At 36.3% G+C, this 24,536-nt stretch overlaps 1 protein-coding gene across 3 annotated transcripts in view; it reads left to right on the forward strand.

The window, feature by feature from the left end:
* Window positions 1-24,536, forward strand: part of RBPJ (recombination signal binding protein for immunoglobulin kappa J region) — a 57,645-nt gene that overhangs the window by 11,892 nt on the left and 21,217 nt on the right. For all 3 annotated transcript variants that reach the window (XM_021554435.3, XM_085577764.1, XM_085577763.1), the window contains exons 2-3: window positions 20,326-20,364; window positions 23,658-23,753. In XM_021554435.3, the coding sequence (XP_021410110.1) occupies window positions 20,326-20,364; window positions 23,658-23,753 (135 nt within the window). The remainder of the gene's footprint in view (window positions 1-20,325; window positions 20,365-23,657; window positions 23,754-24,536) is intronic.

Below are 24,536 nucleotides of genomic sequence, written 5' to 3' on the forward strand. Positions count from 1 at the left end.
AGCCCTAAGGCTTGTGGTGTACTTAGAGCATCACCACAACCATTATCTACAGAGCAGAGAAGTCACTGTTGCTACTCAACTAGTGTGATAATCTAACAACTGTATGTTTTAAATCAGATCCAAACCTTATTCCTCACTTTTGGGAACTTGAAACTTTGCTTTGTCAATGTCTTGGATCATGAGAGGGGCTGTCTAATAAGCACTTGTATGCGACTTGTCTCCCCTGTTAAGAACTGATGAGGATTGTAGAGAATATAAAATCTAAGGAATTCAAGAACCTGAGATATCTCGTGTAACAAAAGACAAAACATTGATACAGAGGGAGAAGCATAAAATTTAAGTTATACTGGTGAAGCCAGAGAAGGATCCAGTGTTACTACTGTGAAGGCAGGAAATACATTTTGGGAGGGGGAAGAAGACATAGTGAAAGATTACTTTATTTTGGAGGAGTTTTGTTTTTTGCTTTTATCACACTTCTTTCTTTTGAAATGTTTCAATCCTCTTCATACATGGAAGCTACTACTATTTTTTTATGCTTTTGCTACTCCAAAGAGAATGGATAAAATAGAACTTTGACTGAACACAAACTGCAGTCTATTGCTAGTGGCTTTGTAGGGTGTATATTGAAAGCTGTGAAGAAGCAGAACACTTCGTTCTTACTAACATGGTGTATTTCTAAAGCAACAGAACATGGTGGAAGGATTGTTTTTGAAGTGATGAAAGCAAAGTAAAGCTGAGACCAGGTTAAATTCTGTAAATAAGCATTGCCCAAAAAGTGGTGGGGGTGTGTCTGGGTATATATATACACTTAAAAGTGTTTGCTATACAACTTTAAAATATAACTTGGGTTTATATTTACTATACAGACAGTTTCTTCTAATATAAGATGTATTAAAAGAGCTTGTGTGACATTCTGCATAAAATTGTAACTTTTTTTTTTGCCTGGTTCAGTGGTTGAATTTGATTTTCTTTTCTTAATGCCATTTCAGAACCCTACAGAAATGGTACATATTGGGGTGTCTAACTATAGGTTAAAAATTACCGGTTTGATCAGGATAGTTCCCTTACACTTCTTGTTTTTACTATAGAAGGCATTATAATTAGCGATACATATCCTGGTCTTGTCTGTTCTTGCTTAAAAAAAAATGTATTTGAAAGATGACTATACAGGTATTCTGGAAGTAGATGTGTAACAATGGTGCACTTTTTCTTCCAACAGCGAGCCTCAGTTTACTTTTGCTGATTAAACAGCTCATGTAGGCCTTTGTCCAAAGCATTTTCCCCACTTCATTTTGGAATAAAATTTAGAAAGTCAAACAGGCATATCCTTTGGATATAAAATTTGAATAATTGTTCCAGCCAGTGAGGTTAATGTGTGCGACCTTGCTCCTTTGGTTAAAGGTTTTTTCCTTTGGTAAAAGGAATCTTCAAACTCAGACTTGAGGCACTGGTCCATAGTTGGAGAAACAGGAAGCAAACACCTAAGCATTGCTCTTTCAGTCTGTGGCATCTTCCTTTTTTTCAGCTGCTTTCTTAATTTCTTTCTTGGAAGCCAAGACTAGCTTCATGCAGTTTTCCTAAGAGTTGAGTCATTTATCAGCTTCTCCTTTGCCAAATAATCTGTAATGGAATCCACTACATTTTTTCAGCCTGAGGCTGTTTATTACATTGTCTTCTTGCTTTTGACTTGCTGTCTCAGTCCTTTTGATTGCTTACTTATTCTTTTTTCTGCAGTGGTGTAGTTAATTGTGGCTGTTAGAAACATCTTGAGGACTCGTAAGTTCAAAGTGCCCTAGGTCTTGGCATAGTGTCCTTCCTGTAAGTAACCTGTATTCATCTGTCACTCAAGCTGCTTGCAAGCTGTTGGGTGGCATGCAGGTCCAGGAAACCCTTTTAGCAGGGCTCTAGTATACCTTAAAGGATGAACTCTGGTTTTGATTATAAAACCAGCCAGGACAACTGGAGCTCTCTATATTGCTTGTGTTTTGGGAAGAATGGTGTCCTGAATGTTGAGTATACTTCAGGTTTGTCCCAAGGTGTACTGGCATGGCCAGATGGATTTTATAACTAGTAAAAGGATCATAGATGAAAAGCTGTTGGGTTGAAAAACAGTGCCTGTCATGGCACAGTTTGTGTAGTTAATGTAGATTTATTTCCTAAAGGGCATTGTGCTTTGTAGTTGCCAGTCTCTTGGGAAAAAACGGAAAATCCTTTCATTTTTAAAAAAACCCACAAAAACAACTTGATCCAGAAAACTCTGCGGTACCATTCCTTTGCTGCCCTCCCCTCCTCCCAAAAAATTACCAGTATAGATGTATTTTGCTTTCCTGTAAAGTTTGTGGCTAATTTTATTAATAAGCATTTGTATTATCATGCCACACTTGACAGCTGGTTTCTGTGTGTACCTTCAGATACCAGTGGCATTCTGTCACAGTGGTGAGTGTCTGTGGCTGCTGAGCTGTGTGATTTGCAGGCTTCTCCAGCGTCACTCCAATATGAACCTGGATTTCCCAATCTGTTAAAACAAAATTTTGATTCTGGGGTGGGACAACTCTTTGAGGCTGATCATTATTGATGGTGTGAAGTTGCCTTGGATTTCCTTGTACTGAACTGAAAATAGTCACAGACAGGAAAAGGTTGAGGGGAAGTACCATTTAGGCTTGTATGGTTCTTCTTCAGCTGTTCATTAATCCTGTTGCTGGAAATGGAGAAATAGATTGCTGGAGCCTTGGTCTGAATAAGAATAACCTGTGCACCACTGGCAGTGGGAGCAGAAGGCCTTGCACACCTTGGTGGATTGTCTTAACTCTTTCTTCCTCATCTTTGCCTTGCTTTGTAATAGCAAAAGGGAATGGAGAGGAATGGATGGATGGATACTCATCTGGGGCTGGGGAACAGAATGAATTCTCTGTAGGTAGATAATGATGTATGCTATGTGTGTGGAGACAATTGTCTCTTGAATTTTCTACTGCTGCAAAGACATTGAAGAAATTTTGGGAAAAGTAGATTTTGCTATCTCAGTGTTAAAGTTTTTATCTGATTGTTTAAGTTTTTATTTATTGGAGCTTAGAAACATTGAGTGGCTTCTCTGTTTTACACATGCTCTTTTATTTAGCTGTAGGGAAGTTGTTCTTTCTCCCTCCCCAAGGGAGTTTCCTGTGTGTATGGAAAAATAAAAAACAGAAGTGAAAAATACCTCAGGCTCCCAAACCTGTGGCTCTCATTTCACTTCTCCCACTACCTTTCTTGTCATACAAGTAGTCCAGCAGTCCTTCCCCTACCCATAGCAATGCCACCTATCTGAAGAGCTAGACACTGTCATAGCAAAGGTGATACCTAACTTGGCACACCAAATTATTACAACAACCTGTGAACCATTGGGGAAATAAAAAAAAAAAATTATATGGTGCTACACTTCTCTGGTGTTTAACTTGCCAGAACATTCTATTAGGCTTTTTTCAGGGTAGTAAATATAACATAACTTTGATACCTGTTCCAAAAGGTTAATAGTTATAAATAAATTCAGTATGCAACTCATGGGCTTTTTTTGTTTAAAAGTCCACTTAATGCAGGGGCCCTAAAGTTGTGTGTAACTCAGCAGTTAGATTGCATTTCAAAATGTCACTAGAAATTCTGGAGATGCTCTGTTTGTAGTCTGACTTACAATCTGACTGGCAAATGGTTTTTCTATTTCTTATGCCTAGGTGAGCAGTATGTAGTACTGTAGTCAATATGAGTGCTGTCTTCACAGTATTTAATCTTTCCCAAAACCATGTAAGATAATTGAAGCACTTTAAAACTTGTATTCTGAATCTCCTTCATTTGTTTAGACTGCAGTTTGTGTATGTTCTCTTGTCATGTGACAGGTTTGTGGTTTTTAGCCTCTTTTAAGTTCTATAAATGGTAGGACCAAAGAACTTCTGTGTCCTGTGCACTTGTGTCTTGTATGGTGCGGAAGGTTTATGGGACAGTACCATGAACTTATTTATCCCTAATGGACAAAGTGTAGTGGTAATAGATCTAAGGCATAATCTTACTGTCTAGCCAAATGGCATATGCAAAGTGATCAGCTGTGAAACAGTAATTTCCAAATTCTGCTTTGTTTTTTTGATGACATTGGCAATGTCTATCCAGCTTCCAGTTTTCATAAAACTCATAGCAACTTAATTTGCTTTAAAATCTTGTTTATTCTTTTTAAACTTAGTTAAAACAGATTTATGGGCTCCTAAGTTATTGCAAGGGTGGCTAATCAATTTGTTAATTGTACTAATACAGCACTAAGCCTGCTCTGCTGACAGACTGTGCCATATTTTCCAGAATGCATTAATGCCTTGAAGAAAAAAATACCATTTCTCTAAAATGGTGAATTCTAAGTGGTAACTTCTAATATAGGTTATCCCTTGATTGTTTTTGGATGAGATTTTTTTCTTCATTTATATTGGCTGCATGGCCACCTGCATATTTTCATTCTATAGTTCAGGTTATCTATCTGATTGTTGAGCTTTAATGATTGCATTTGTCAATTTTTTCTTCTGCTTTGGAGAATTCAGACTGCCCTGTTTGAGGCAGCAGTGGGCAGAAGGAGATCTCTCTATAGAGTGGCATGTTCCATGTACTACGTGCTTGGTAGTCCTGTGTTGGTAATCATTTTACTGGTCAAGGTACGCTTGGGTTGGTAGGTGCTAACTGAAATGACAAATTTGATTGTTTAGTGCTTCAAGACACTTCTGACAATTTACATTCCCTTCTGGCCTGAATGTACTTGGAAGGATGAGACAATGTTTTGAAAAGAGGTTGGGTTCAGAGCTCAGCAATTGGGAGCCTTCACAAGAGTGCTTAGGCACGCTTTTCATGCTGTAAAATCCTCACAAAAAAATTGTGCCAGCACAGGTGTTATTCTGGGAAACTCATGTTATAGCAGTCACAGGTTCAAGATCATGCAGAAGTTAAGTGCTATTAGGTTGTGTTTTTTTTAAATACTGTTTTCTTAAAGATTTAGAATACCTACATTAAGTTTGTCTCAAAAAAAAAATTCTTGTTTTCAAATTGCCTTAATGGTTTATAGTGTATCTCATTAAGATGCAGGGAGAAGTTTTACCAGTAATTTGCATGTGTGGAGTTTAAACTTGACAAACTCGAAAAGCAAGCCTCCTTGAATTAAGTATGATTCACACAATTTCCATTTTAAAAAATGGACAATAATAACTGCTTTGCATTTGTGCACTTCAGATTTTTTTTCTTATTAAAAATGCTGCATAAAAGCTGTTAGGGCACAATAGGAACATGTGTGACTATGTAAGAGACCAGTAATACTGTAATACCAGAAAAAAGGATGATAAGGTGTTAGCTTGCTGACATTCCAGCCATGTAATCTAATCTTTTCATATGGTTATTGTAAATGTACTGTGATAAGGAGGAGTAAAAGTTTATTATTGGAGTGTCTGTTTAATTATCTTGTACAGGGATCATTGACCCAGTTACCATAACAGTTGTTAAAATATTATCAGGTTTGATGGTACGCATTGTGGAGATTATGTTTCTCTAGCAATTTGTTTCTAAATATTTTAGTTTTACAGTTAGAACTAGAAATCATTAGAAGGAGCTTCTAGCTTATAAAATTGAAACAGAAATATGGTTTTTGTTCTACTTAGCTATTTTCATCTTTCTACTTCAAGTCAAGCATTTTTTTAAATGCAGTGTGAATTTCCATCTTTCCTATGTTGGAATGCACTATTAATTATTGCTGGGGCTGTAGCTGCAGTATAATTTAATATCTTAGAAACTTAGAATTTAACTGTAAATTAATTCAACAGCAGTGACAAAAAGTCCAAAGCTTTCAAATCTTTTATAACAACTGCTTTTCTTAAAACACAGGTTTGTAAACTGTAGATGGAATATTACCTAATTTTGCTGCCTATGCAAGTTATGTGACTTTAAAGGTTTAAGAATAATTTGCTTTTATTAAATGCTTCCCAGTTAGAGACCTTCAGCACAATCACAAGGAAAAAGTCTAAGAGCGGAGAATGGCCTCCAACTGATTTAGATGTCCTGGAAAGTTAGAAGAGAGCCTTCTAATTCTCATTCTTTTCTGGGATGTGTTTATTGCTGCTGTTTTTATATTCATGGGATGATGTATTCATAAGCTTAATTATGAAACAATACACTTGAGATTGATTAATTCTAGGATACTGACAGTTCATTTCATAACTGCGCCCAGTTAATGTTAGTGTAATCACGTAATTCCTGGGTGATGCAAGAAAACATCTGATATCTAGGAAACCCTATAATTTTGTAACACAGGTTGGTGCCAAATCTAGCGTCGTTAAAAGGTATACGTATGCACAGGTTTTGTGTCATTTCAATTTACTGATGAGATAAATTTTATTTACCAGTTTGGAAATTACTGTTGGCATGGCAGCCTGCTTAGGTGCTGATAATCTATTCTCTGCTTGTGTACTGATACAATTTTTGAATTGTTTTACAAGTCTAGGATCAGTGAGTGGGACATAGTTCAGAGAAATAAGCCTATAGAACTCTAGCAGTTTACTTTAATTGACTATAAGGAGCTGCATCCATATTGCATTTTGAAGGCTCACAGTATAGAAGCTGGAGGAAGAAAGGGAATGAAAGGAGAGAGTACATACTGTATAAACACTGTGTTTAAAAAAAAGAAAAACAATTACATTGCATAAAAAAAAAAAATTACTGAAAGTGACTGAGTTGCCGGAGGAGGGAGATGATAGGGAATTGTCCCCATTTCTTAGAGGTGTGTTTTAGAAGTGTGAGAATACAACAAAGATATTTAAAAATTACTCTTGAAACTTGTTTTGGAAGGCTAGGCACTGCTGTCAGAGCTTACAGTTCCTAAAACAAGACCAGTTGACGGAGTGTATGAACTGGTTTTTGTTGGCTTTTTGCTATTACTGTTGTTATTATTATTAACATTATTTACAGTATTTACAATAATATTAAATGGGTCTAAATAGAAGGTGCACCAGGTGTGAACCAGGTTTATAACAGTGCCCTGCTACTAAAGTAGGTGGTCACATTCTCCTGAGTGTGCCTGTTGATTGCAGTGAGGTGGTACTGGCATTCAGTGGCTTTGCAATTGAATCAGTGAAGTCTTTCCTCTTTCTCCTTTCCATCTCTGGCCTTCCCAAAAAGATAGGTTTTTTTCTAGATTACTGATTTGAATTATCTGTGGAATGGTCTTACAAGTGCTGGAATTTGGTGTTTGAGGGTAGGTCAGTGCAGCTGGGGGAAGCTGACAGGCAAGACCTGTTTGGTAGTGACAAATCAGCTCAGCTGCCTCTGAAGCCACAGTCCAACTGTGAACTGGAGCAGCTGGGATACAGGCACGTTTGCTTGCCCTGACCTAGCAGAGAGGTGGGAAAGGCATTTGAGGCAGTGGTGACTTAAAGTGTCACAGCAAGACTTGTCAGAGTTGGTCTGCTTAAATCTTAGAGTTGTCAGTTTACTTAGCTGTCATTTTGCATTAAGTTCTGACTGGACTTGTGGTGAGTGTCTTACAGGTATTCTAAGCTAAACTTTGACTAAAGATGTTAGTCTCTTGGTAAGATCTTTTTATTTTGCTTAAGCCTTGCATTTTGCAAGTCATTTTCTGTACTGGACTCCTCTGTGTGTTTTCTTGCGTTATAGTTCTTTCCCATGAGAGTTACAGGCTTGCTTAGCTGCTCCTGTGATCTTTCTTGGCTTCTGTTGAAGTTGAGATTGCTGAGGTGACCAAACAGCTTTTTACAACCAACATGACTGGTTTCCCTGTCTCCTGCTTCCCCATGTGTTAGTGGTGTGCCAGATTGATGGACTGAGTTAGCTTCTTCTGAATGTCTGAGCACTGCAGGTGGTGCAGGGCAAGTGAGTTGAGGAGCTTGGAGCAGGGACAGTAAGCCCCTTAGAGACAGATTAGACCATTCTCCTTGTTTTTCTGCTCATAGGGACCATTTGCTGTAGCAATAAAGCTCCTTTGTTTATGAGGGTATAGGGTAAGTAAGGAAAATGACATGGAAGAGTGATTATCCCATTACTTTATTAGAGTGGTGGTTAGATATTTTGAAGTTGACCAATGATTGTACCCATCAAGAGCCTGTTATCTCTTAAAGAGGTGCTGCAAAGAAATACCTATTTACCTTTTTGGTTAGTGAGGTTAGTCTGGCTTTTTGAGAATCTTCTGCCTTTGCAAATTTAATATGGTTCCTTACCACTTCCTTATAAAATCATTCACAATTTATCCTTCCGTTATATATTTTTTGTATTACAGTGAATGGTGGTGGTTTGGAGAAAACCATGAACCTTTTGCCCTTCTTTTTGTTCAATTTTTTTAAAGTTATCTTCTGCACAGAATATCTGCTTATCTTCCAGTTAAGGATGGAAATTATATTTACAGAGGTGAAGCTGTTCTTTGAATGCTGCAGACATACAGTCACTGAAATGAAGGTTGAACAAATCCTTAGGTACTATACTATAGTGCTGGGCTCCTATATTGGCAGGAAAGTGGTTGAAAAAGTCTCCTCTTATTTCTAATTTGAAACTTTTTTCAAGTACTTGGGCAACAGAGATAATGATCAGTACACTTAGTAGTTTTTCTCTCATGCGTCTAAAAAAATTTCTTCAGACTAAATCTTACTTGCAGTTATGGGTCAGTAGTAGCTCTAAAAAGCACTGGTTTAGTACTCAATAGCTCTGTTCTTGCCATATTTAGAAATTTAGTTTTTTAAAATATAACTGCTTGTTTTTAAGGACTTGCTGATACTTAAATTATGGTTTACTAGGGGATATATAATCACTTTCTTAGGAAATAAGAGTCAAGTTTGCTGGTGAGGTATGTATTCAAAGGTGGTATGCATGGTGAGATCACGAAGAAAATATGCTGTGTCAGATGGACGAGAAGAGTTCTAGTAATCATAAGCTGAGCAAAGTCATTATCAATGAAAGCTGTGACTGTGGGATGTTTTGTGTAGTATCATGTTCCAGACTGGTTTTATGTATTGCCATTACTTTAATGGTCAGTTTTGTGAAATGAATGTTCAGGTGCTTTCCCTTTTCCAAGTATCCACTCTCTTTTGGTTTGAATGGATAAAGATAAAACTAATGAGCACATTCCCTATGCAGTTACTGTTGCTGAGCCAGATTATACTGTGTTTTAGGGACTGGGATTCTGCTGACATGCTGATTTTCAAGCTAATAACTTGGTCAGTTACTAAGGTATGTGTGTTCAAGTCTACAGTTTCCACTAAATATTTGAACTAATGTTATTAGGCAAGTAATAAACAAGAAATAATAGCATGTGAATATAAAGGAATCATAATAAATTGACTAATATTTTACTAAATTTCTTACATTCTGCACCACTCTGACATTTTAATGGCTTTATCCTTTAAGTTGATAGTACCTAAGTTCTTTTGTATACCTGAGATCTTTGGATTACTAGCTCCTTGCTGCAGGTACCTACAGCCAAAAGCAAAAACAGGGAAATCACACCTCCAGGTGTATGTTTTGGCACTTCCTCATTAACCATGCTATCATTACCGACTTCCTTACCTCATTTAGTATAGCAAAGTTGTGTGAGTGTTGTCTTGATTAAAATTATGTCCTGTTTGGAGAAGACCTTTGACTTTTAGAGTCATATACAAGTGTAGTGATTACTGCATGGAGCTTTTTTCTAAATTTAGGTAGATTGCTATAAAGAAGTGAATTTGTTCACTTTCTGTAAATTGTTTAAAAGTGACCCTGCTTACTGATACAGTGCAAGTTTTTATTTAAATTGCAGCTGTGGTTCTATGATTTTATGGGGATTGGAAAACAAGAGGACAATAATGAGAGTAGTGTGGGAGGATGAAAGCAGGTCAGAAAAGGGAGAGGGAGTTTCTAATTGAACCACTGACTTGAGTGAGAGGGCGTGACTAAGTGAAGCAGAGCTTTTTCTATTGTGTTTTTGTCAGTATTATTTGATATAGTGCCAAAAGTGTGTACAGTGCTGTAGAGTGGAAGACGTGTTTCAAACAGATAACACGCTCCCTGTGTTGCGGGACTTGAATTCTTTAAGTATGGTCGGGGACAGTACAGAATCATGCAGTACAAAGATGTGATAATGTTTGGTTGGTGGCATTCACCCTGGAACAGGTGGGTCTTTTATTTTGTCATTGTTGAAGAGGGTGAATGTTTTGTGTATTGATAAACAACTTTCTGGTTTTGTGATTTCAGGGGCTGCTGTGCCCCTTGCTTCCAGAGTCACAATGCAGTTGGACCACCCATCATTGACTCTTTACAGAGGAGAAAGGGACTTTAGGAGTAGTAGAAATCCATTGGTCATGTCCATTAGACATTCTTGATTGGTGTGTTTTTAATTAATTTTATCTACTTTTGTAGGATGGATAGAGGATACCTTGTGTCAATAGTGTTTCAAAGCAAGCTGGCTGAGATTGGTTCTTTGTATGTGAATATGAAAACTGTATTTATTTATAAAAATGGGTTAGCTTTTAATTCAACTCTAACCTTCAGGACAAAGTCTTTATAGCAATATTTATTACAGTAGACACCCTAATGAGAATCAGGGCCGAAGTGCTGCTGGCAGGCAAAAGTGCGAGTGAGTTGATGACTGCGGGTGACTCTGTTAGTGTGTGTGTTCATCCTGAAGGATGAACCAGCCTGGGGTGGGTGAGCTGGAAGCTGTCAATCAATCTGTTGACTTCATATCCTTGGGAGGATCATGCTTATGGACATAGTTGTGTCTAGAGGGAGCAACAGGGGGAGATAGGTGTCATTTCTTCAGCAGTTTCTGTACCTCAGCTGTGTGATATTTTAAAGAAACAGGACAATGAAGTATTTAGGGTGTGAGTAGTCTAAGGATTTAAAGACTCCTTACCCTATGATGCTATGCAGATAGTTAGGAATACAGGGTATGCTGGGTCACAATTAGACTGTATGGCATTAAGTTACGCAAAAATTGGTGGAGGGCAAAACCCCAAAAAACCTGTGGGACATGAAGTGGGAGTTGCCTGAGAAGTGTTGTGAAGCATGAAGGTTTTGTGGAACTGTAGGTTGTGGAGTATAGAGTGGGTAAGAATTACTTCGTCATCATCTGTCCTTTCTTTTGACAATATTAACTAGTTATTTTCGTTCTTAGTTTGTGTTTCCAATGTGGAGGTTGTTTAGTGCTGGATGTTACTGGTAATACAACTGTTTCTATTTCCCATAATCAGACTTCTGTATATTGAACCCAATTTGTTTTTGAGAAGATAAAACTTGCCTTCTGATGGCTTTTTTTAGCCATTGGTATGGTTCATTTATTTAGTATCTTCATCCATGGAGAAGATCGATGTGAAATGTTCTTTTTGAGCATAGATAATTGCTTGTGTTTATTTCCATGTTAACTGAATTCTCATATACAATTGTATGTCTTTTGCATTAATCTCTTAGAAATTGTGTCCTTGAGGTGTTTTGGCTTTTTAATCATATGTAAAACCTGTAGATCATCACTTTTTTGAGCTCTACATTTTTAGCATTGACATATAACAGTGCACTATTTTCAGATTCATTTAAAAATAAAGGATATCAGTATGGAATAAGATGCACTTAGAGAACTCAAATCCAGCAGTTATCTCCTGCAGGAAACATGTTTAAGTGCTATGGATCCAACCACTGTATGAAATGTGGTGGTCTTTATATGCCAGCTCATGCTGGATCGTAAATGGCCCTTTTTTTCAATACACAGGAATTCTCTGCGTCTGTGAAACCAGATGGGAAAATGTTTTTTTGTAACAGATGATCATTTCCCTTGGGAGTTGTGTTCTAAAATGTTTGTAATAGACTATGGTTGTGTAGGTGAATGCACAGAAATATTTTCAGTATTTTCATTTTGTCTTCATCGAAATCTGTGCACAGAAAAGTATACCTACATTAACAGAAAACACTGTGTTTTAAAATATACACCTGCTTTTGCAGTTGATCTAACACGTTATCCTAAATGTAGAAATCTGCAAAACCAAAACAAGTCTGATGTGGAGTGGCGGAGTCTTTCCATGCAAGTTGTAATATGCTGTTCAACCCAAAGGAAGTGTTTTTAGCAAATGCCAGATTAAGGGATTGCTCCTGAGAATTAATGAGTGTGCCCTGTACATGGGCACTGTTGCATGTGTTAGCTTTGATAATTTCAAGCATTTTAAAAGTCCATAAATATGAACTTTCCTCAGTGCTTCTTCAGTTATTCACTAATTTGTTTATGGTAAGCAAATTGAAGCTGCAAATAGGCAGAGGATAAACAATTCAAAGAAAAAGAGAAAATAAAGTCCCAGTGTGCCTCTTAAGTCCATCCTTCAGCTTTTCTCAGGTGGTGTTTCTGTTAGTGGCTGAAAAGGAATACTTATATATTGATCCTCAAACTTTGAATGGAGACATGAGTATTTCACTTTCCCGGATCTTAGATAACCTCAGTAGGCCAAGTAAACCTTTGTACTGGTGGGCTTATAATGTAGTGAGTTTGTGGCAACAGATCACAAAGTATCTTGAAATTAATTATTTGAGAAATATTTTCATTTCTCATGGGAGAAAGCAATAGAGCCTGCTACAACGAGGGTCTGGTTATCTGGTACTAAGAGCTGAACAAACACTTGGCAGACTTCCTAGCTTTCCAGATACATAGCAGTTACTTTAAAGCTGAGGGAGAATGATAAAAAAATACCTGTAAAATACTTCTCTTATTTTAACTTCTTTCCTTAAAAGGCTTTTGTCTGATTATTAAGTCACAAACTCTTCTTGTTTGTTCACAAGTTACATGGCATTATAAGAGATCTAGGAAAAGGTTGCACCTGACAGTTGACACTGTTTTTAGAAATGGAATTAAGTGAAGCACAGGAATTTCTTTTGCTGCACTCCTGGCTGAAATGCACTTAAGAGTAGCTGAAATGGCAGGATTTCTTCTTCCCCAATCCTATCACAAGTAATGGTTTGTGGGATACCAGCTGTTTGGTAAGTATTAGAAATGTTGGGACTTGAGCCGTTCACCAGACTTCTTTGTCACTTCATGTTGTTGGAGAGAAGCTGGATTTTCTTGCGTTCTTTATTTCTGAATTCATAATGTAGTCTGAGATGTTGCCAAAGACTATATAAAAATCTGGAGGTTTTTTATTAGGCTCCTCCTGTTTCAAGCATTGTATCCCTTGGATCTCCTCTGAGGAAGTAAAAACTTTCCTTGATCACTCTATTCTGTATTTAGTTTCTATGTTTAATACTCTAGGTCTTACACTGCCTTAAATTAGTGATTGCCATACCTTACTTATCACAATGTTGAGACATTTGTGCTCTGGGAGATGGAACTGAAACCATTGAACTGAACAGTGTGAGGTAAGTTCCGTCCAGGCCAGTTTCTTTGTGACACTTGTCTGGGGATTTTTTCCAAAATCCATACTGAGGTATTATAGTCATCCCTTGTAGCCTATTAAAGAGTTCTTCTAACATGCTAGGCAGCAAATATGTATTGCGATATAACAGGACTTACAAAGAATTGAGTTTACTGTTCAGGAATGACGCTAGGCCTTTGCTACATCAGTCAAAAGCACCAGCAAGTGAGGAGGTCCAGTTGGAAATGATCTTGCAGTCAGGTAGTTGGGGGTGAAACTTTTCCAATGAACAGGCACTCTGTGCCTTTTTAATCTGGCATGTGTTTCCCATGCAGAAAGCATCCATTTTTCTTTTCTCATTGTACTGGGTGTGGGTGGGACAGAGTTAATTTTCTTTGTAGCAGCTGTTATGGTGCCATGTTCTTTGTGACAGAACAGTGTTGATAACACACTGATATTTTAGCTCTTTCTGAACAGTGTTGGCACAGCATCAGGGCTGTCTCTCTTTTTCACTCTGCCTGGTGCCTGTCCCCCCACAATGACTGAGAGGGGTACAGGTACAACCAGGCAGATGATCCAAACAAACTGAAGAGATATTCCATGCCATATAATGTCATTCTCAGCACTGGGAGGGAGTGGGATTTAGAGAGGTTACCCAGCTTTTGCTTAGGAAGTGGCTTGATATTGATCATGGGTAGTGGTGAGTGACCCATTTCACTTTGTTTTTCTTTGCTTCCAATTCTGCTTTCTATGTTAAACAGTTATTTTATATCAACATAGAAGTTTTCTTGCTCTTTATTCATGTTTCTTTCTTCATCCATCTGATGGTGAGGGAGAAATATGCACCTGGATCTCTTTAGTTACCTGTGGGCAGCAAAGCGTGATCTCTTCATACTTGTGTAAGGCAGAAAGGAAATAGAGATCTCGCACATGGGTATTTGTTTTGAAATGAACCTCTAAAGGTCATGGAGTCCAAATACCATGCAACAAGCAGGGATGTCTTCAGTCAGATCAGGTTGCTCAGAACCCTGTCCAATGAATGTTCCCAAGGATGGGGCATCTATCAGCTTTTTGGACAGCCTGGTTTTGTATACTATGCTTTTGGATTTTCAGGGTAAGGAAAGTATTTACTTTTATTTTCAGTGTTGAAATTTTTAAGACACCAGGAAAACTTCTGTCACAAAAAAAAATTGACACAGAAAACAGTAACTGTAGTGTATTTTTACTACTTTGTATATTCTGGAGTTGAATTTGAATGTTTTGCCTTGCAATGGATTTTTCTGGTGCCCCATTTCCCATAGTGGTCTCAGGTCCATGTTTTTCATTTAGCAGTTCTTAGTTTGCAGCTCATGTCTTCCCATTCTTAGTCCACATTGTTTCTGCTGCTCCCCCATGTTGGCCTCTCCAACACGCTTTCTTTCTCCTCAGCTGTTGTTCCTGCTGTAGTCAAATTTGACAACTCCCTTTTGCATTTTGCTTCTCTGGAGACCATTTACAGAAAGATCCATGCTCTTCTGACTGGATGCCAAAAACTGTGTCAATCCATAGGCCAAGTGAAGATATAATACCTAATTGCTGAAGTTTGTCTCTATTTGTACGTTTTGGAAATATTTTTTTAAGGCTTCTGTGCTCAGCACATAAAGGTGAATGGTCTTTCTCAGGGACTGTTAAAATGATGTTCTTGGCTGAAGACCAATACCGGAAAAATTTGAAGTTCATATTCCAGGCAGGAGGATGCTAGAACTGTTCAGTGACCATAGATCTTCAGTCAGAGTTGAAGATAGGATAGCATGTGATTTTTTTGTAGAGATTTTTTTTTTATTATTCTTGAAAATAGCAGAACTGTTTTGGTAATTCTCATTTATTTTTCCATCCAAAGTTGATTTGACACATAGAACCATTGAATAAAAAAATGGAGTCAAATAATTTATGTCCAGAAAAATAAGACTATATAACAAAAAAAGTTTGGTATGTTTAGTAAAGGCATACAACTAGATAAGATGCTGAAAACAGAGAAAATTCCTATTCCTGCAACCATATAAAATTGTAGTGGTATTGTATCTGAGCTAGGAATTCTAAATAGGATTTCACATTCTGTATTGGATGAAAATTTGAAACTTATTCTGTATATTGTGCCTGTATATGTGTTTACCTAACCTGAGAATTTTAAAAGTTTGAGTAAAACTATGTACTGTACTGATAAGATTAGTGTTACTTCACTTGTTAACTTCCATACTTAGTTGAAGGGCAGTAAAGAGACAAAAGGAGAAAGAATACATTTCCTTACACTTCTGTGAATGGGGAAAAGAATTTTAAATGGCAAATTAGGACTTGCTTAATAAAAAGTATGGACTTGAAAATAAATATTTGGGACATTATACTGAAGAAAGAGTTATGCCTACAGTGCAAAGTGTGGAAGTGAAATTAATTTATGCAAAGCATCAGAAGACAAAACACAGGAAGTAATAGAATACTAACTGGTGTTTGGAGAAAAAATCAGGACTGGGAAAATAATTAATTAGGACAAGTATAACTTGCTTGCAAGTGATTATGGTGTGACTAATACTCTCACTCATGTTTCCAGTACAACATGTTGTGATATACTGACAGAACACAGCTTGAGCTGATGTGAATGAAACAGCAATTTGACTGTAGGTCTGTATGTCTAGAATCCCAATACAGGACACCTGAAAGAGCACTTAGTCTTGGATAGTAAAATTTTAAAAACCCAGGAAATGAAAGGGACTTGGTGAGCATTCAGATATAATGATGCATAACCTCTAATTAGGACTGCAAATTACATATATTTATCTTGTCTAATAACCTCTGCAAGAATATAATTATGATACATTTTTAGTTTCCTCTCCTGTACATTTTTGTTATTAATCAATCTGCATATTTTCAAGATAATAAAAAAAGGAGAAATAAAAATACTGAATAGATAAAGAAATTCCAGAACAGTGAAATCCAATTAAAACCTTCACAAGAAAAGTATTGCAGTCTCTGTCATGTCTGACAGGTAGCCTTGGAATGTCTGAACTGGCTCATTTTTTAACATACCAGTCAAATAGGGAAGTTTGAAATAGCAACAATCACAGCTTGTGCAGTGGATGTCATTTAGTACAAATCCATAGATATAATGTGTTTCTTGCATTTTCATCTGTCTTAACATCAGAAAACTTAAAAAGATTCTTCAACTTTTCTTCTGTGTAGAAGTTGCTGAGAGTTTCTGCCCTTCAGAAACATATATTAACATAAAATATACAATATGTGTGCATTGTCAATACAAATCTCTGCATCAGTTTGCAAACATATGGAATAAGTAAACCAGATCAACCATTAAACAAAATACACGTGATACTTTTTTAAAGAAAATTTGTGTCTTTTTTTTATATTTGAGTTTTGAAGTGTGACTGAAAATCTGGCGTACCGAATGCAGTTGCTGCTTTGGAATATATCTGGTACATAGGAGTATACATACTAATCTATGCCTGCTAGTTATCAGTAATGGATAAGTTAGGAAAGGATAAAAAAGACAGGATAAATGTAGACTGGTTTGGGTTTTTTTAAACTCATGCTGCTTTCTTTGCTGGTGGTAGAACATACTTTACATTTTCCTGAGAACAAGGTTATAAAAAACAGGTCATTATACTTAATAGAATTGAATTGAGTTCTGTATGAGACTTCTGTTTAATCTTTTGAGCTTACTTCTACTTTCAGCCTCCACAATATTCTCTAGCAATATGTCTTACAACTTAGTTTTGTGTTTGTAGAGCAAGGAAAAAAGTATTCTAAAATTAAATTTTTGGTGTTGGATATATTTCCCAATTCCTGTGTTTGTGAGACAAGAGATAATAATGATATCCTTTCCACATTTTGCATATCTTTTATCAATCGATCTTTGCATCTGTTTGTCACTTTTCTCTCATACTCTCACTTGAAGGCTGGAGTTTCAGCCAACTGGATACAGAAACTATTGATCATTCATACTGACTTTCATGCTAACTTTTATTACTCAGATAACTTCTTTCCACTGCTGCAAGTTTTCAGAATTGTGAGGGTGTGGCAGAATAATGTCATGACATGATGATGTTTCAGTTTCCTATTTCATTCTTAATCATTTTTGAATTCTAACTTCTTTAACTATTACTGTTGAGCTAGGGAGGTGAATATCTATGGAATATTTGAAATTATTTTGTAATGATGCAGGAAAAGGCTGTTCTTTGACACCATGGCTGTGATACATAACCATCAGTCATCTGTCAAGACAACATAATTGAGAGAAAGTTGCTGAATTTAATTTAGAAACAGTTAACATGGGAGCTAAAGTAAATATCAAGATGCAATTTCCTCCTATTCATACCTCTCTATAATGTATATTGAAAGAATAATAAAAGGCTTACCCAAATTTACATCAGCTCTTTGAAGGGTTTCTGTTGCTAAGGGTAGCATTTATATGTGTTCATATGTTGATTAAAGTGACATAAATAACTTTATTTTGTGTGGAAGAGGCTGGGGAAAGCTGGTATATGAGTTAGGGAGGTACTGCACTGAGCATCAGATCACAGTTTGCCCTTTACATCCCCAGAGTGATGCAGTGCTTTAGCTCTGATTCTGAAGAATGGGAATTTTGGTACTTTTCTCTTGCATTGTATGTTCAGGATTTGACTAGAGGAAAAGATGAAATATATTTATTTCAGTAATTGCAACTGCATTGTGTAGCTCTCTTTTTAGTAATGAAGTGTATGTGCAAGGGAATGTACCTGCTGCACTCAAGTTCTGCAAGGGCAGTATTATTTTAGGGCAGAGTGAGGTTTTGTCTGTAAGGGGGGTTTTGTGTTAATGCAGTTTCTGGTGTACTAAGATCCTCATCTTGGTTTGGATCTATTGAGCACAGTGTAAGTATTGTGTGCATAATGCCTTCTTTGCTCCAAGATAAGCACCTCTTAATTTTTTTTGTGGTGAATTGAAATGTGCAGAGGGATTGAAACAAAGACAGTAGTTCTACTCAAAAGCAGGGAACTAATCTATAGGGATGTTGTTTGTAGAATACTGCTTAAAGGTAATCTGTTCTCTAGTCAGAGAGTCACAGACCCTCTGTCAAATAGGATGATCCTGGGTCTTCAGGGGAGAACAGCAACTACACAGATAATATGGGGGAGTTGGGATATACACCTACTCACATTCTTATCCAGGGAAAATCAGAGGCACAGGGTGTGCTCAGGAGCCATCTAGGCAGATCCTGAAAAGATAAGTGTTAGAAGCAGACAGGCTTTGGATGTAACTTTCCCACTGCCAAACTGCAAAGCTGTTTGGGTTTTCTAGTTACCTTTTCTGCATTACCTCTATGTTTATGCAGTGGTTCATACCACAGAGAAAAATATAAATTGTGTCCAGTAGACCTCAAAATTTAAAATGTATAAAAACAAATCTCACAGCAAGAATTTTGGTTTCATTGTTCATTTAAAATTAAAATCAAGCCAGAGAAGTGAACTGTATATTAAATAGCAACAAAGTAAAACATGAAGGGAATTTGTCTGGTTGGAAAAATAAATTTTTATTTCATTGTTTAAGCTGAAAAGAAAATTTGGCTTCATGTCATTTATTCTGTTCCAGTATTTTAGAAAACATATTTCTCAAGTCTTGAAAAAAACTTTAAAATTGGCTGAATGTTGTCATTGCCCTGTCAAGAGAGTGCTATTTAGCTCAGCTATATAAATTACAATAGTTACATATTTGTACATTTCTGGGATTACAGAAATTAAATTGGAATGTATGAAATCATTCCACCATCAGTGGCTGTAGAGTCCAGGACAGATTCATTGCACGAACAGGGGAATTTCTTGTCACATCACTTAATGATCAAATTCTTGTCCTAGGGAGCCTCCAACACTCTTGTAGGACAATAGTAGGAAAGGGTTCCTTTCCCTATCCAGGAAGCATAAAGGGAAAGCTATGCCCACATATAAAATGAACTTTGCAAGTCACAGAAATATTTATGAACATTGGCAGTAAAAGCACAGTCTCTAATGTCTATTTATTTTTAGGCAAAAAGGTGTTAAGCTAAGCCTGACTTTGTTATGCTTTGGTTTTGCGTTGTGGGTTTCTTGGGGTTTTTTTTCCCCCCAGTTTTTGTCATAATTTTAGCTTGTGGTTGCACTTCCTCACCAGGATTAGCAGATGTACATTGCTGGGTGCAGCGTTCCTTTTTTCATATCTTTTACCTAACCATTTGGTTTTAATCTGAGGATGGTTTTGGTAATGAAAATGTATCTGCCATGTGTTAATTTGGTGTCTTATGTAAATGAAGACTTTCATGGAAAGTCTTAGCCTAGTGTAAAGAATATTCTTTTTCTCAAAGACGGTGTTGGAACACTTAAAGAAGTACAGCTGTCTCAAAAACACTTTATGGCAAAAAATCGTTCAGTGTATTGCAGGCTATTTATGGATCAAGCTTGGCAGCATTCCATAGGAGAGATTTTTCCTGTAATTCTGTACTGGCATGTATGAAAATGTTGTCATCCTTTTTGTAAGAAGTCATGAAGGAAAAACAGATTTTTGAGAAATTTTCCTGGTGGAAAGCATTCACTTATTTGTCAACACATATAAATCTGTTAATTTCTGTATGTTTGCAATAACTGCTTGTTGTTGGCAAGGTCAATTCTATGGCAAAGATCTGCTTCTTTACATTCTTGTGTTGTCTGAACTTCCCAGAAGTCATTCTAAGAGCAAATGTGACTTCAACAAAGAAAGTTACCTAATGTTCAAATAAAAAAAAGCCTCTGCTGTTGTGGGAAAAGCTGTTACGAGGAGGTGGTTATAATTTAATAGTGGTCTTATCTAGGAAATTACAAAGACAAGATGTAAAATTCTAATACAATTTCAAAAATTGTGAAATTGGGATAGTATCTTACCATAAAATTGTGTCTAAACACTTTTGTTTTAAATTAGCAACTACTTCTTTTTTCAGGAAATTTGGAGAGCGACCTCAACCGAAACGGCTCACAAGGTAAGCATTAAAGAAATTCAGTATTTAACAATTTTTTGAAGTTACCTTTTTCATTCTCAGAAAAATTAAGTTAAAAAATTGTGGTTTGCTAACCCTAGAATTTTAAATATCAAAGCTTTTCAATTATATATGCAAACAGCAGCCAGAAGTGCAAGTTTTAACAGACTGGCTTATTTTTTAATATGAAACTCAAAATGCATTTTTAGAAATGGTGTTGACTTCATGTATCAGTTATTATTGGTTATATTGTATGATGTGGATCTGCTTATTTTCAAATCCTCAGGAACCAGCTGATTTGTTTCTTGAGTAGAAGTGAGGCATGTAACCTTTTTTGCTACCAGAATTTAACACCATGCTGTCAAGAAGTGATCTGAACCAATTTTTGGTGAACCTCAAATAGTCAGAGAGAGTATCAAATAGAATTATCAAGTCAGTCTATTCTGGAAGGTGTTTAGGATGACTAAGTACAGTTCTTGATTTGCTCCTGGCCTGTCTGGGATGTATTTACACCAGAAACTGTTAAGAAGTCACCTTAATTTTTCAAACTGCTTTAACACAGTCTACGCAAATATTTATTATTCTGTGCCACAAACTGTGCCGGTTATAATTAGCTCTTGATTTTAAAATTCACTATTTGCTTGAAAGCAAAAAAGGATGTGCCATTTGTTTTTATAGTTTTGTGTGGTGAAGCCTCTTGTCACCTCATTACAGCCTCTGTTTTGAATGAAATAATACATTATGTTAGCACATGATGGGGGGGAAGATTTACATTTTGTGCTGTGAATATCTGTCTCACTGCATTTCTGAATAAGCTTTAGGTTAGCTTGTCATCATTAAACTCATTTCAAAGCAAAATTGATCCATACTGACAAGTATTTGAAGAAAGATGGTGGTTTCTTGTTGGCCTGGCAGTCTTCTCAGGTATTTGAAGATACAATGTTTTAAGTAATGAGCTGCTTTCCATCTTGAGTAGTAACATCTGTACTATAACCCTGAAGGTATTAATAGAATTTATATTCCTTCATTTTAAAAAAATGAACAAAAATTAAATGTATCTTCTATATTTTAAAAAGAGCAACAAAAAAACAAATGAGTATGCAATGAGAGCTTTTAAATAAGTTTTCTATTTACTATAGTTACTCTAAATTTTCTATGCAGGATTTTAGCTACTACGTATGCTCGTTGCTCTTTCCTGAATACAGGGTGGGTATCTGAGAAGTGCCAGCCATCCTTCAAAGCAACAGTTTGAAAACTTTGCCTGTGATGATAGAAATTGGAAACAAACAGCCTAACTTTCCTCTGAAGAGTAAACTGCTGAAATGGAACAACTGTCACCTAGATTTTTAAAATTGATGTGTTTATGCAATGCCGAAAATGTGTCTGTAAACCCTTAAAAGCATTTAGTTCAGTTATTGGAAAATCACTGTTGTTTAAAGGCTGTGTGATTTGACTATTGATCTCCAGCAGAATAACACTACTCTGTTCATACTATGCTAGCTGGTTTTAGATGTAAACTATAGTAATACTACCTTCATGAAGAATTTTAGGATTGAATAATGAAAAATGTCACATAAGATATCAGTGGGAGGGGCTGGAGGGGGAACATCACTTGTTCTCACAGGAGCTTGGATTGTACAAATCCACTGTAGAAAAAGACCAATAGAAAACACAATCTTTCTTCCTCATACAATGCTAAATAAAAATTAAATAGCACCAAGCAGTTTTCTGTGTGGGTTGCTGGGTTTGGGTAGTTTCTTAATAGTAGTCAAGTCTTAATACAACAGATGTACCTCATTTAGTCTGATAGTACTCTTAATAGAATATTTCATATTGTCAGATTAAAAGTTTTTAGACAACTTAAATGCAACTAATATATATCATAATGAAATATATAATAATAGTTTCAGAGTGAGTTATATTTTGGGGTTTAAAATATACTCTTAACAAATGACTGTAAATTAGTAAGTCTGTGAGCTTTGAAATAGTTTTTCCAGCTATACTTTCATGGATAAACATCAGTTTTACCAATGTCAAATGTAAATGGATCAAGTTAGTCCAAAATAGAAACAGCAATTCAAGTCTGTTTTCTGTTCGTATATCCTGCTATTTACACTGAAAATCAGCTCACTTATCACTAGACATTTATCATGTCTTACGCAGGCATGACAGACACAAGAATTTGCAAAACATGATAAGCAAACCTGAGATGTCATTGTCCAACCCAGCCCTGGCTCAATATATTTGCTTTTCTCTATGAAACTGTGTGGGGATTTCTTTTGGAAAAGGTCTGGTCAATGAAATACTGCTTTCTATCTCCCATGATTTTCTTTCACTAGAAATGTTTGGTTTTCTAGATCTGCCCTAAGGGAATTCAATAATTAGCTCAATTAACAGAAAAAAGACAAATATCCAAACAACCAAACGAAAAATCCTTCTTATGCAGGGTTTTATCTTTTCATATAAATTCCTGATAATTTCATAATTTATTTATCTGGTGGATGACTTTGAAGATTAGTGCCTTGGTGGGCATTCAACCCACAAAAGCTCCTTCAGGAACTGGTGTTCTGCCAGCACTCCGGCACAGCTGATCCCTAGGGTGTTGAATTTGGCATGCTGCTTAATGAACAGTTAGATTATTATACAGAAGAGTGACTGGCTGTTATTGTTCTCTTGTTTCTCTCAAGGAATTGTTGTTGGTGTGTTTGAGGTAATTACAGCATTTATATGACATCTGTAATTACAGTGAACAATAAAACATTTTTAATTTTTTTTTAACCTGATTGTACGCAGAAAGTAGATCTTTTCTCTGGAAAACTAGGTGAAACAATATGCTGAAGAATTTAATTTTTTCTTAATATCTTCAAAAGAAAACTTGTATATAAACATTGCACTGATTTGATGAAAAGCTTAAGACAATTTGTCCTTATCATGAGATACTAAATAGGTCGTGAAGGAAATATTTAACTAATAAAATGTGTTCTAATTTGTGGCATGGTGCTTAATGAAACAGGAATTTAAATATGGTGTAATTACTGGCATTGGTATGATTTTACATCACAAGAATGTTTTTCCTAGAAAATGCACTAATTATAAATGATCACAGACCTCATATTGCTAGTTTTGTGTAGGATAGTTACTTCTTTTTCCTGTGTAATTGTCTTAAACATTGACCCTGTTAATGATGGCCTTTTTGGAATTTCAGGTCCTGGGGTTTTTCCCTAAAGCCATCTTTGTTTCGTTGTAAACAAAACCAAAAGGACTTTCAAAGCTTATATTTGTGTTTTGATTTTTAGGGAAGCAATGCGAAATTACCTGAAAGAGCGAGGTGACCAAACCGTGCTAATACTCCATGCGAAAGTTGCGCAGAAATCATATGGAAATGAAAAAAGGTAACTTTATGCTGCACTGAAGTCTGGCTACAGCTGGGAACTAAGGAAACTATACCGTGGAGTTGGGTGCACAGTGCTTTGCAGAATTCCTCAGATTGCACTGTAGTCTGAAGAAACATAAAATGCTTCCTCCTAAATCATTTAATTATATAATAAGTACTGCAAACCTATAGCATTCAGTGGAGTGATGACAGTTTCTACCAAGAGGTTCCCTATCTATGGGCAAAGCTTTTCTTCCATTGCCTAAATTTTTTATAATTTTAAACCTTCCATTTTAATGTTGGAGTAAATAAACATTAATGATCAACAGTGAATACTTGTAGAGGAGTTTTTTTCTGAATAATTTCACATTAATATGAAGGGGAAATAGCTAGCCTCAGTGAGATAAGTTTCTGAATCACATCTGTAATAAGTTTAAAAAGAAGGATAGGTCAGTCATGACTGTATATATGATAAACATTTCCTTGCAAAATCAATTCAGTACAAGTTGCAATTATAGGTACTTTTCTGAAGGACAGAATCTGCAGGAATACATGAGAATGAATGCTTTTTAGACAAAGGTGCTTTTTTCTGCAGTCTTCACTGTGTGATGGTTTTTTTGCTTGACTAGTAGAAGCAAATAGGATGCTCTTTCATATATGGGTTTCTAGATTTAACAGGTGCATTTGTTCATGCAGTTTATCCCTGATTCATCTAATTAAGGATAGAAGCATGACAAATGAGTGTAGAAAACTTGAAAGCTTTATGAAAGAAGATCAGGAATTAAAAATAATTGCTTGCGGG

This window comes from Lonchura striata, chromosome 4, assembly GCF_050655825.1.
Source record: "Lonchura striata isolate lonStrDom1 chromosome 4, ASM5065582v1, whole genome shotgun sequence".
Taxonomy (NCBI): Eukaryota; Metazoa; Chordata; class Aves; order Passeriformes; family Estrildidae; genus Lonchura; species Lonchura striata.